Genomic DNA, 14681 nt, shown 5'->3' on the forward strand with positions numbered 1-14681 from the left:
AACAGTGGCAGCTTGGCAGTACAAATACAAATACTTTGTAACAGTACTTAAGTAGATTTCTCTGGTGTCACCGCTGTACTATTCATTTTCCGGACAATTTTTCACTTTCACTCATTACATTTTTACACAAATATCTGTACTTTTACCTCATACATTTTCAAACCAGGCTAATTACTTTAGTTTAGTTTTAGTAAAATGTCAATATATTTTTTTTCATTTCTCCGGTTTCAGACCATCAAATTATTTCCTGTCTTTGTGTGGCCTTTTCAATCTACCACTGGTGTATCATTTTCTGGCTCTCACACACCACAGATGTAGACTAGTTTAGTAGACAATCAGCAAGACAGAAGGCAACAAGAAGTATGTTAACGTGGATGAGACAGAGGGAGTCAGTGATGTAAACATGACTGAGAACAGAGACATTCCTGATCAGTTCATCCTGGATACATTTATTAGGTAACAATATTTGAAATTCGTTTTGTATTAATGAATTAATTAGGGCTGTCAAAATTAATCTGTTAATAACGTGTTAACACAAATTCATTTTAACGGCACTACTTTTATTAACTCACGATTAATGCAGCCCGCATTTCTTTTAGATCATTTTTATAAAAAAAATTTAAATATAAAAGAGGCAGAATTAAAACCTGCAATGCAACATACTTTTATTTACCACGTACTTTCTATATATATAAACATACTGTAATTTCCGGACTATTGAAACGCACCCAAATATAAGCCGCACCCACTGAATTTTACAAAGATTTTTATTTTGAACATAAATACGCCACACCTGTCTATAAGCCGCAGGTGTCTACACTGAAACTAATGAACTTTACACAGGCTTTAATGAAAGACAGTGTCTGTTACACGGCTTGTATCTAAACAGTACCCTACCAAAAAAGTCAGTGTTCACTGTCTTCCTTCTTCCCTTCGCAAAAATTTCTCTCTCGGTTTTTTTTTGGCATCGTCGTGCGTTTAAAAATCACCATCGGTGAAGCTTTTCTCCCGATGCCGTGCAGCTCAGAACACAGGTGAAGTGTTTTTTCATGCCCGGTTGTTTTCAGCGTGACGAATGATTCGCATTTCCTGTAGACAGTCCGAGTGAGCGGCAGGTCAAACGTCAGAGGAACATCCATATTTATTATGTGGTGCGGCCCGATTCAGTGGAAGCACACACGATTTAATAAAGATTTTTTAAAGAATTACATTGGTTCACCTGAACCTGTTCTGCAATTTCATTGGTATAATGTTACGGGGGTCAGTTTTTTGGCTTGAAGTTTGTCAAACCGGAAAAAAAACAGGAAAAATCCATAAATTAGCCGCTTCATTGTTTAAGCCGCGGGGTTCAAAGCGTGGGGAAAAAAGTAGCGGCTTATAGTCCGAAAAATACGGTAATTACATACAGGTAGTCTTCTACTTACAATGGATATACGTTAAGACGACTCCATTGTGAGTCAAAAATATCGACTGTGACAGCCTGATTTATAATTTTTATTTTCTGCTGTAAAATGATGGCTTTCCTCTTCTTTTTTTCACTACCAGCAGACTAAAATTGCTGTTTGAAAATAATACACACTGAGGCAGCTTTACCTGTCGACAGCTATCAAAAGTGGGGCAACTCTGCCACCTCCAGCTCCACCTCCTGTCTTTTAGTCAATGCCACTTAAAGTCAGTAGGCTACTTTGCTATGTTAGCACACGGACAGTTTTAATTGCCAGATGTGTGCATCATGGTGGATTTTGGTGCTTGATCTGAGACTTCAGTACAACAAATGTTTAATGAATATTAAAAAAGAAATTTTAGTGGAGTTTATTTGTTTCATTTATATCCAAACAAAGAAAAGACGCAGATTTGGAACTCAGACCCCATGTCCGATCAGACATATCAGTTAAGTGGCTTAATACTTAAATTAGTTTTAGCTATTGACTGATTAATTACCAATAAGTTCCAAAACTTTAAATAATACATAAACAAACGAAATTAAGACATCTTCCAGTCACAATTGAGATGGAGCAATTATTATTTTCCTATTTTCTCTAATATCTCCTCTCTAACAATTTACATCCACCAATAATTTTATGAGGGCTTGCATACTCCACCATTTGCTTCCGCACATTCTGGTAAAAGAATCCTCTTTCCTGGAAGTCTCATTTAACTCCATACTATTCTAATTTACATGTACAAAAAATATCTCTTGATAGTGAACTTTTCTTAACAAAATCCCCTGATTGTGCACTTTTGCAAATAACAATGCAACAGATCATCCCCCGCAATATTCACACCTTTTCTTAAAATCTCATCTGGGTTTTTTTCTCTGTCTGCAAATCATCCTTTGATTTGTTTACACCTTGTCTAGAAACGTGTTATTTGTTATAATAGTTTTTCCGAACTAGTGCTTTAGTTTTAAACACTAGCACTTTTCTCTAAATGCTTTTCTTATTATTTATTGCTCTCGTCTGTTAGTTAGTTTTTCTTAAACTGTTCTCAATATATATTTCTCATGCCATAATAATTTTTTATATGGAATTTCCTGTCTTACTCTCATCCTGCCTGTACCTTAAGCTCATGCTCTCATAGAAACATCTTACTTCCTGTGTGTTTTAGGCATTGGAAGTAAGCATCTCTTATACAATTTCTTGCAACTATTCTCCTACGTTGCTTATTAAAAGCTGAAGCTGACATAAGCTAAGTTATATGGGTGAACTTTATGCATACTATTATGCAAGATAAGTCAAGACGTCATGCAGTCTCTGTTTTCATCACATAGCCAAGGTGTTTAACCACAGAGGCAGCAGAGGTGTATCAAAATCTTTGTCTGACATTTACATACCATCGTATAGACTCAATGTTTTTCTGTTTGGGACATTTTCTGACTTTTACTATCTTGCTCTCTGCCTGCATTTTGCAATGTGCACACTAATTTTTTTGCTTACATACCTGGGTACCTAAATCAGGGAGCAGACACCCTCTCGAGGCAAGGGTAGAGGATCCAGCCCGAGGTAATGGAACTGACATGGCGGAGGTTTTACAGAGCACAAGTGGATTTGTTTGCAACTCAAGAGGCATCGCGTCTCCTCTGGTTTTCCCTCACTCACTCAGCCCCCCTGGGGCTGGACACCATGTACAGAAGTGGCCGAGTGGCCGAGTCTCCCATTGCGCTGCCCAGAGTGCCTGTGTGGTACTTGGTTCACTACTGGCATGGCCAGTGCCTTTCTTTACGTTGGTCCCACTCCAGGAGATTAGCAACGCTGTGGGCTGGTTAACCCCACTGACCTTCATCAGGTTCTATGACCTTGACATTAGAGCCACTCCCGGCTATCTGTCCTGCACTCTTGCTGTGCCCATACACACTAGGCAGGGACTGGTCAATGTGGCGTGATTGGACACTCGTTCCCAAAGCATTGTTGATGCAGCTTGAGTTCCTGAAAGGGAACGTCTCTATGTTACGTATGTAACCCTAGTTCCCTGAGGGAAGTGACCCTGCGTCTCCAAGCCACACTACCTGCATCCCTGCGGCACTTCATTCGCCTTTCAGAAGCTAGCATCAGCTCCACCACATGTGTGGTTTATAGCTTCCTGGTCTGGTTCCTGAATCTATATAATATGAGTTACACTATTTTAATTGAATTACTGAAATAAATCAACTTTCCAGTGATATTCCAATTTATTAAGATGCACCTGAATATCTCTAAAATCACACACAGTAGTTTGAAAATTGTTTGAAAGAGGCAGATGTAGAGGACAGAGTAGTATGGAGACAGATGATCCGCTGTGGCGACCCCTGGTGGGAGCAGCTGAAGGAAGAATAAGAAGAAAATTTAATAATAAATAATTATTTATGGTCTGAATTAAAGACAAATCTAAAAAAAAATTTAACATTTGTAATGGCACGTACCACTTTATTTTATAAATTATAATAATTCAATTATTAAATAATTATTAAACTAATTTTAATTATGGGCAAAATGAGTATTAGTATTAGTATTAGTATTCTTGAATATATATATATACACATACTGTATGTACACTGAAGCACTTAAAAAAAAGAGAATTAAGGCAAAGAATTTGTGATAATAGTATAAAATCAGTAAAGAATAAAAAATAAATAAAAAAAGACAGAACAACATGGGGAAGAATGGTGACATCTGTTGGATACACCACACTGCCAAAACACTGACACAAAATAGACATACATGTGGAATTTGCTTCTCTTTTTAGATTAAAAATGAAGACAGCTGTGAAGTTCTCCAGCACTGGCAACAACATCGTCCCTGCACTCCTCATTATTTTGACTGTTTGCTGCCCAGTGGTGAGTTTCTATGTCCAGTTAAACTAACCAGAATTTTTTAATCACTAGTGTTGCACAAACATTGTTTTTTCTCCATTTTTTAATAGAAACTGTCCCGGACATCAGACTCTGGATATAAACTGGACATGGCAAAAGATTCTGTCGATGATCAATTCAAAGGCTGCGAGAATAAAATGTTCCAGCTGATTAAAGACAAGATTCTACCTAAAGAATTCAAATTTGATGTAAATTTTACTACAACTTGGAACAAATACAAGAACATTCAGAATTATTTTAAAAGGATAATAAAAGTCTACACATCTCCTACTGGGTCTTATTCAAAGCTCAATGATGCTGTGAGCTCAGGAAGGCCAAAATATAAAACACATTTCAATTATAAAGCCTACCATTTCTTGCTAACACGCGCCATACAAACATATCAATTAAAAAAATGCACTGATGTTTATCGTAAGACCCCCACTACTTTTGATTTAGCTGTTCGTGCTCAGGAAATGCGATTCGGCAGGTTTACCTCAACTTCGCTTAAAAATAATTTTCCTGGATTTGGTAACGCCACCTGTTTCAAGATTAAGACCTGCTTTGGTGCAGACATATCCAGTATGTCTTCTGTGCCTTATGAGAAAGAGGTGCTAATCCCACCTTATGAAAAATTCAAAATAAAAAAAATTCAGAAAAACAAGAACAAATGTAATGTCTGTTACACGCTAGAGAGCGCTGGCAGATTTAGTAATATGAACTGTGTGCTGCAACCCAATTCACACCTGTAAGTAAATCCACATTTCCTCAGTGCTTGGTGAAGTGACTTTAAATGTCAGAAATATTTATCAAATTTCTATCAGCTATTTGATATTTTGTGTCAACAACTTTTTAAATGCATTTGTCCATCACAGTTTCAGCTTTTCTGCTGTAAACTTCAGCATACTCATCCTCATTTTATTGTCAATATTCGTCCTTTCTGTATCCCATAGTTGAATTTTCTTACATTTCTTTTTCTTAAAAAAATCATTTTCCAGATTTAGTTGAATTCTATGACTGCTGGCAATTTGACAGATCGCAGGTATCAACCTGAGCTAGTTTGGATGTAGCATGCTGTATTTTGAATTGATTTCTCATCAGACAATTTGTTCATCAAACATGGCTGCCTTGGACCCCATCTCTATTATAATAATGCTGTAAATAAAAAGGTAAAAAGAAAGAAGCTAACAATGTCTGAGATATTCTATAAAAAAATATATCCTGTAAATTACTTTTTGATTGTTTAAAAATAAAAATTTGATTTGCCAACATGTGAAATGCAAATCCTGTCTGCAGTGTGGCATTTCTGCATTCTGTATTTTTTTTTTTTTTTTTTTTTGGTTTATTGATCCAAACTGTTTCTATACATTTTCCTTTATATATTTGTGTGATATTCTGTACATAATGGCTATAAAATGTTATTAGGAATTGTTTTACGAATGTTTATCCACACCGCCTTTCATTTTAACTTTGATAATGCCTTTCATATCTTTTTATTTTTTTCTAGCACTTGACAGGTAGTTTTGGTCGCTTTATTAGAAAGTTGTTTCTGTGTGTGAAACAAAATATAAGTTGTTTTACTCAATTGTTGACTTCCTGGTGACAGTTGTTCACCCCCACCCTACATCCATCAACAAACACACACACACACACACACACACACACACACACACACACACACACACACACACACACACACTTTGATTACTATATATATATTTACATGGTCTACATAAAGTTTAATAATAATTATTCATTGATTTCTTGTGGCATAATACCACTTTTTTATTTATTATATAAATGATCATACATATAAATATTATACTAATCTACATTTCTTGATTTGCTATTACTTGTAATTCATTAATTAATAATTTGTGACAGCAAAAAAAAAACCAACTTTTAAATTTAAACCTTTATATAAACATATTTTCACCTAAAGCACTTAAAGATACAGATTTCACACAAAGTCACATACATTATATATCTAATGAATCGTTAATAAAGATACACTATATGGCGAAAGTATCTGTAATCTGTAAGTAAACCCCTGTTGCCATGCCACTGACACTATTATCACTCAGAGATTAAAGAACATTGTAATATGTTCAATAATCTTGATTTCACACTGAAAAAGTCTGACAGAAGGATAAGGATAGATATTGTGAACTTGCTTTGTTAATGTATTTGATGTATTACAGCTTATTAAAAAACAACCATCATATGAGCTGAGCAGCTCTGACCTAACCGTCATGCAATAAAACATTTCAGGACCAGGACTTGTATCAGCGTCAATTGTACGACACTCTTATAGTGAGCCACAGGAAAGCAGATCAACCAACTACAGAATTAAAAAAAGTTTTTTTCTTCACCAGATGTCATCATTATTCCTCCAAGTCGTTCATCCCATGTGTGTTTATCAATTTTTAATCACCACTTGTGTTCAATTTCCCTTTTCCTATCTATCTATCTATCTATCTATCTATCTATCTATCTATCTATCTATCTATCTATCTATCTATCTATCTATCTATCTATCTATCATCTATCTATCTATCATCTATCTATCTATCTATCTATCTATCTATCTATCTATCTATCTATCTATCTATCTATCATCTATCTATCTATCATCTATCTGTCTGTCTGTCTGTCTGTCTGTTTGTCTGTCTATGGATGAACAACATGGAGAGAAATGATGACATATGGTGGACAAAAAACAAAAGTAAAATAACAGACAACTTGAGAACAAATCACTGACACAAAATAGATATACATGTGAAATTTGCTTATCGTGTCATTTTAACAATGAAAGCAGCCATGGAGTTTTCCCATCCGTCAGCAACATAGTTGCTGCAATCCTTAATATTTTAATTGTTTGCTACACAGTGGTGAGTTTCTTTCTTAATTTAATGGAGACAATTCAGTAAGTATAAAATATACATGATACTTTTTCAATGTCTTCTACACATTTTATATCATAAGTGTTCTTTTTATTAGTGTACATTTTTAGCTCAGGCTCTTTTAACTGTATAAAACATAAGAAATTCAACAATCTACACACATTTGTTTGGGTTGTTTTAAGTGATATTGAGGTCAGGTGGATCTAGATAAACAGCTGAAGATCCCTAGCAGAATATCATCTACACAACTTTGTCTCAGATTCCACCAATTGATTTTATTGGAGCTCACTGTGCACTGGAAGAGGCCAACAAGAGGGTTAGTTGAAGAGGGTAGAAAGCAAGGCTGGAAAACGCATTGCGAGCCGTTGGATGTGGGCTGTAAAGATTTTGCAGGGCGTTCACTCTGTAAAATATTTACTCAACTAGGCATCACTGGGGAGGCAAAGAGGAAGGCGATTAGAACCGCAACTGAAGCCGCAGAAAAAGCCACTATCATGTTGTTAACTTGCTGTCCATGATGAAAATGCAGATGTGGTAATGCACGTACCCAGGACGATGTCTTTTGACACAAACATAGTCTAAATACCTTTTTTGTGGCATTTAGCATTTTTGATACCACCTTGTACTCGAAATGACAAACTTAGAGAGGAGGAAGATAAGACCCAAAGGGGGACAATTGTAAAGATTTGATGTGACTGACTTGCAAGCCTACATTGGCTTTCTCATTTTTACAGGAGTGTGCAAGTCAAAAGGAGACATTGCTCTCCCAATCTCAGCATCCCACACACTTTTAGACAACTCACCTCTTGACCTATAGACACCAGCAAGGATGGGTTAGGGATAAAGATAGGCATGCAGATGCATGTTGTTCATCTTTTTCCACTGGTCACCGAAAACTCCCCTCAAGATTGATCATATCCAGAATAAATTTCTAAATTGTTAGGAATCAGCAGCTCAAAGGATGACCATGACTCACTGTAAATTGTGTGGGTCCTGGTACCATCCGTGTCATGTTAGCACCTGAGCGTGAGGGATCTCTTATTTGAGATAATTCAATATGTCCATTCTAAGACAAATAAGTCTGTGGGGTTGCTCCATTGGCTGATTGTGGGGCTTTTGTAGTGGCTGGCTCTTGGGCTGCTCCAGCAGCCATCTGTGGAGCTCCTTGTCGTGCATATTCTGAGTGAAGCCAATCTACGAATTTACTTCCATAATTTAAATTGATTTCTTATTATCCTCATATTACATTACACATTACATTTATATAGCGCTTTTCTGCAGCACTCAAAGCACTTTACATATGAAAGGGGGGATTCTCCTCAACCACCACCAATGTGCAGCATCCACCTGGATGATGCGACGGCAGCCATATTGCGCCAGATCGCCCACCACACACCAGCATATTAGTGGAGAGGAGATAGAGTGATATAGCCAATTAATATGAGGGGATAAGTAGTAGGCCAGCAGGCAAGTTTTTTTTTGTCCAGGATGCCGGGGCACACCCCTACTCATTTTTCGAAAGACATCCTGGGATTTTTTATGACCACAGAGAGTCAGGACCTTAGTTTAACGTCTCATTCGAAGGACGGTTCTTTTTTGACAGTATAGTGTCCCCGTCACTATACTGGGGTGTTAGGACCACCACAGACCACAGGGTGAGCACACCCTGCTGGTCTCACTAACACCTCTACCAGCAGCAACCTGGTTTTCCCCAGGTGGTCTCCCATCCAAGTACTGGCCAGGCTGAGCCCTGCTTAGCTTCAGTGGGCAAGTTGTCTTGGGCTACAGGGTGATATGGCTGCTGGCATATTCTGAGACACCTTTCTCTTCCACATCACTATGTGCCTGACTCTCTTTGAATATGAACTCTAAAGCCCTCTGACAGCTTTCTTTTGGTCATACTGATGGTGGAAGATTCTATACTGTAATATATATATATATATATATATATATATATATATATATATATATATATATATATATATATATATATATATATATGTGGTGTGTGTACTTAATAATCTGTCACAGAAAATAAGCCAAGGCCATTAAGTATCAGGTAGAAAAAAAACTGTATTAGTACCATATTTCATCTTGTAGACATTTGAAACAGGACAATTCAACCAAAATAACATAAACAGGCTACACAGTGTAACAAGTTTACTACACACACAATGACACTTTAAATCTTTTAACCAATCTTGTACTGTCATCTGAAAACAACCCCATTTATGGTATTGGGATTAAAAAAAGTTGTGTATAAATAATGGTGAGATGTGGCTTTAACAACTTTAGCTGTATCAGGAAATCTTACAACTATCACCTATAGGCAAGAAGATTGGACGAATCTCATGGGTGATTGATTGAGCACGTTATTACACACAATAACTTAGAGCTTAAAGGGAAACTAATATAGAAGAAGTCTTGAAAGCACCGGAGCTGTGAGTATTATGATCACATCACACCAAAAATATTATGGTATCTGATTTTCAATTTTTTCTCTTTCAAGAATTCTACATTTACAACAAAATTCTCCATAATTTGTGGCACCTGTTAGTGGGTGGGATACATTTATTAATCAGCATATGAACATTTTGCCTTCAAAGTCAATGTGTTGGAAGCAGGAAAAATGGGCAGGCGTAAGGATTTGTGGGAGTTTATCAAGGACCAACATTTTTCTAGCTACTGTATCTCACATTGCTGAAGAAGTTAATGCTGTTAATGCTTGATGGATCACGACTGTTTTGGAAGCAAAACGGGGTCCAACATATTAGGCAAGTGCTCATGATGTAGTTTGCCTCGGTCGTCTAGACATCACAATTTGGCCCTTGTCAAACTCCCTCAAATGCCTACGCTTGCCCATTTTTCCTGCTTCGAACACACCAACATTGAGGACAAAATGTTCACTTGTTGCCTACTATATCCCACCTACTAACAGGTGCCATGATAAATGATAGTTCATTATTCTAATGAGTAAATATATATAAACCACAAAACTAAATTTTTTTAGATTAAAAAAATGACAGCTGTGAAGTTCTCCAGCACCGGCAACAACATCGTCGCTGCACTTCTCATTATTTTCACTGTTTGCTGCCAAGTGGTAAGTTTTTGTCTCCATTAAAAGTGAACAGACTTTTTTAATCACTAGTTTTGCACAAACCATGTTTTTTCTTTATTTGTTTAATAGAAACTGTCCCGGACATCAAACTCTGGATATAAACTGGACATGGCAAAAGATTCTGTCGATGATCAATTCATAGGCTGTGAGAAAACAATGTTCTACAAGATTAAACAACAGATTCTACCTAAAGAGTTCAAATTTGATGTAGGTTTTACTACAACTTGGAACAAATACAAGAACATTCCGGATGATTTTAAAAGGATAATAAAAGTCTACACATCCCCTTATGGGTCTTATTCAAAGCTGAATAATGCTGTGGGCTCAGGAAGGCCAAAATATAAAACACATTTCAATTATAAAGCCTACCATTTCTTGCTAACACGCGCTATACAAAAGTATCAAGTGAAGCAATGCACTAATGTTTTCCGGTGGACCAAGGTTAATTTTGATTCAGCTTTTCGTGGTCAGCAGATGAGATTCGGCAGGTTTGCGTCAACTACACTTAAATCTAACTTGCCTGGATTTGGTACAAAGACCTGTTTTAAAATTAGAACCTGCTTTGGTGCATACATATCCAGTATGTCTGTGTTCCCTAATGAGCAAGAGGTGCTAATCCCACCTTATGAAAAATTCATAATCACAAATGTTATGTATAACACAATGAATTGCAGGATTGTTTACACTCTACAGAGCACTGGCAAATTTAGTAATATGAACTGTGCGCTGCTGAAAAATTATTAAAATATAAATAAAACACTTAAAAAAAGCTTGTTTGAAATGCTCCTTGCTAATTAGAAGAACTCTTGATTGTTGTATCATTAATATTATTATCATTATATTTTTATCATTAGCTTTAATAATAGGTTAAAAAATATAAAATATTATATTATGTATATCCACATTTTCTCAGTGCTCTGTGAGGTGATTTTCTGTTGCTGAAATTTCTATTAATTTCTATTCAATATTAGATATATTGTATCAACAATTAACTTTTTAAAATGTATTTGTTCGTCACTTATTCAGCTTTTCTGAAGTCAAAGTCAACATAATCATCCTCATTTTATTGTTAAGGTCGTCCTTTTGTTTTTCCTGGTCCCAGAGAATTTTATTAATTGTAAATGTCCAAGATTCTATGACTACTGGCCATTTTGCAGGTAGCGCATATCAACCTGAGCTGGTTTGGGTGTAGCATGCGGTCATTTAAACCAATTTGAGTTACAGGTGTTGAACTGAACTCCTTCAAACATTTTGCCTTGGGTCAGCACAAGCTTACATGGAGCCTATTGTGATAATACATGTGAAACAAAAAGCTTACAATGTCTAATTCTGCAAATTAATATTCAATTGTTTTTGTTGTATGCAAATCTTGTGGCCTTTCTGCCGTTATTGATTTATTTTTTTGTTTATTGATCTGAAATGTTTTTATAAATTTTCTTTTCATTTAAATTTCAGCTTAAAAAAGATTTAAAAAAAAGTCATTGTCTCTTTCGTCTATCATTTGACAGGCAGTTTTGGTTGCTTTATTAGAAATAAATGTTGTCTTTGTTGTCCCCCCACCACACACACACACACACACACACACACACACACACACACACACACATCCACCTCCATGGTCTTCCTCTTTTCCTCCATCCTGGTGGCTCCATCCTCAGCATTCTCCTACCGATATACCCCATGTCCCTCCTCTGCACATGTCCAAATCATGTCAATCTCACCTCCCTCACCTTGTCTCCAAAATGTCCTACATGTGCTGTCCCTCTAATAAACTTGTTTCTAATCCTGTCCATCCTCGTCCTTTCCAACGAAAACCTCAACATCTCATTTACATTTACATTTACATTTACATTTGCGGCATTTAGCAGACGCCCTTATCCAGAGCGACGTACAAACGTGCTTTAAATCTCTAATAGTGAATAAATCTACACTGGTACGCAAGAATACAAACTCAATATAAATATAACTCGAATTCTACAAACTTGGAAAGTGCTAATTTAGGTATTTCAGGAAGAGGTAGGTCTTCAGTCGTCGCTTAAAGATAATCAGGGACTCTGCTGTACGGACATCTAGGCGAAGTTCATTCCACCACCTCGTTGCCAGAACAGAGAAGAGCCTTGAATTGTACTTACCTCTCATTCTGAGAGAAGGTGGTACCAGTCGAGCAGTGCTGGAGGATCTCAGACAGCGTGGTGCAGTGCGAGATGTGATGAGGTCACTGAGGTAAGATGGTGCTGGTCCATTTTGGCCTTGTAGGCAAGCATCAGTGTTTTGAATCTGATACGTGCAGCTACTGGAAGCCAGTGAAGGAGCGCAGCAGTGGGGTGGTGTGGGAAAACTTGGGCTGATTGAACACAAGTCGTGCAGCTGCGTTTTGGATCATTTGCAGTGGACGAATAGCGTTCAGGGGAAGACCTGCCAGCAGAGAGTTGCAGTAGTCCAGTCTTGAAATGACAAGAGACTGAACAAGCAACTGGGCAGACTGTATGGACAGAAATGGTCGAATCCTTCGGATGTTATAGAGAAGAAATCGACAAGAACGAGCAACATTAGCGACACGTGGGAAAAAAGACAGTTCATTGTCCATAGTTACCCCAAGGTTACGAGCAGTGGCTGAAGGGAGAGCAGAGAGTCATGAAGTGTTATTTGTAGATCTTGACCTGGAGATGAATCACCTGGGATGACCAGCAGTTCTGTTTTGCTGGGGTTGAGTTTAAGTTGGTGAGCCCTCATCCATAAAGATATGTCTGACAAGCATGCTGAGATCCGAGCGAAGCTGTGGTATCTGATGGAGGAAAGAAAAGATGAGTTGAGTGTCATCTGCATAGCAGTGATAAGAAAACCCATGTGAGGATATGACTTCACCAATGGAGTGGGTATAGAGGGAGAAAAGGAGGGGACCAAGTACCGAGCCTTGTGGGACACCAGTGGTGAGTCTGCATGGGGCAGATGTGGATCCCCTCCATGTTACCTGGTATGAGCGACCTTCCAGGTAGGAAGCAAACCATTCCCATGCTGTTCCGCAGATACCAAGGCTCTTGAGGGTTGACAAAAGTGTCTTGTGGTTGACTGTGTCAAATGCTGCTGAAAGGTCCAGAAAGATAAGTACAGATGACAGCTTGGCTGACCGAGCAGCATGTAGTTTCTCAGAAACAGCCAATAGGGCCGTCTCTGTGGAATGTGCCGCTTTGAACCCAGACTGGTTCGGATCGTGGAGGTTGTTCTGTGAGAGATAGACAGACAGTTGGTTAAAAACAGTGCGTTCCAAAGACTTAGAAAGAAAGGAAAGGAGTGATACCGGTCTGTAGTTGTTGATGTCTGATGGATCCAGAGCCGGTTTCTTCAAGATAGGAATGACCCTTGCTTGCTTGAAGGTAGTTGGTACATAGCCAGATGTTAATGACCCATTGATGATTGTGGAGATGAAGGGCAGGAGATCTTGCGTGATGGTCTGGAGCGTAGTTGAAGGGATTGGATCCAGAGGACAGGTGGTGGGATTGCAGGATCGGATGACTTGCAGTATCTCATCTTCTGTTAAGGTTGAGAAGCTTGACAGAGACGTAGTGGATTGTTGGCTGTGTTGTGTAATCATTGTTGGAGAGGAAGTGAAGGTCTGGCAGATTTTCCTAATCTTCTCATCATAGAAGGAGGCAAAGTCATTAGCAGTCAGGAGGATGGAGCAGGTGCAGCAGGGGGGTTTAGTAGAGAAGAGAAGATGTTGTGAAGCTTACGAGGATCTTGTGCAGAGGCCTCAAGCTTTTCCTTGTAGAAGGCAGTTTTGGCAGAAGTCACCTCAAAGAAAATTTGGTCAGGAGTGCACGGTAAGATGAGAGGTCTACATCAAGTTGTGATTTTTTCCACTTCCTCTCTGCAGATCGGAGTTCTCGTCGATTACTGCGCAAAACTTCTGACAGCCACGGTGTGGGACAAGAAGTCTTCTTGGGTCTTGTAGTCAAGGGACAAAGGAGGTCCATGGTTGAGGAAAGAGATGAGAGGAAGGAGTCCGTAGCAACGTCTAAGGGTAGAGAGGAAAAGGAGACGGGTCAGGAAGAGATGAAAGAGTACATGAAGTTACAGAGGAGGGAGATAGAGTGAAGGTTAGGACGGATAAGAGAGACATGTAAATTATTTTTAGGTTGAATAGGAAGAGTGATTAAAAGGAAACCAGGTGATGATCAGAGATTGGAAGTGGAGTGGCAGTCATGTCTGTAGCTGGAGTAGGACGGTGAAAACCAGGTCCAGGACATTTCCTCCCTTGTGTGTTGGAGGGCAGCTGTTAAATGTCAAGGAGAAGGTATTCAGAAAAGGCAAGAGGCAAGATGACTGAAGTTTG

The 14681-nt window shown here is 38.1% G+C and overlaps 2 protein-coding genes across 2 annotated transcripts; both read left to right on the plus strand.

The window, feature by feature from the left end:
* Window positions 1-425: 425 nt before the first annotated feature.
* LOC124389022 (NAD(P)(+)--arginine ADP-ribosyltransferase 2-like) lies at window positions 426-5523 on the plus strand. The gene is made up of 3 exons (XM_046854222.1): window positions 426-456; window positions 4222-4312; window positions 4399-5523. The coding sequence occupies exons 2-3, from the start codon at window positions 4229-4231 to the stop codon at window positions 5077-5079; spliced, it is 765 nt and encodes a 254-aa protein (XP_046710178.1). The 5' UTR covers window positions 426-456; window positions 4222-4228; the 3' UTR covers window positions 5080-5523.
* Window positions 5524-9538: 4015 nt separating this feature from the next.
* LOC124389070 (NAD(P)(+)--arginine ADP-ribosyltransferase 2-like) lies at window positions 9539-11814 on the plus strand. Its single transcript, XM_046854298.1, has 3 exons — window positions 9539-9671; window positions 10241-10330; window positions 10418-11814. The coding sequence occupies exons 2-3, from the start codon at window positions 10250-10252 to the stop codon at window positions 11090-11092; spliced, it is 756 nt and encodes a 251-aa protein (XP_046710254.1). The 5' UTR covers window positions 9539-9671; window positions 10241-10249; the 3' UTR covers window positions 11093-11814.
* Window positions 11815-14681: the final 2867 nt, after the last annotated feature.

This window comes from Silurus meridionalis, chromosome 7 (assembly GCF_014805685.1).
Source record: "Silurus meridionalis isolate SWU-2019-XX chromosome 7, ASM1480568v1, whole genome shotgun sequence".
Lineage (NCBI taxonomy): Eukaryota > Metazoa > Chordata > Actinopteri > Siluriformes > Siluridae > Silurus > Silurus meridionalis.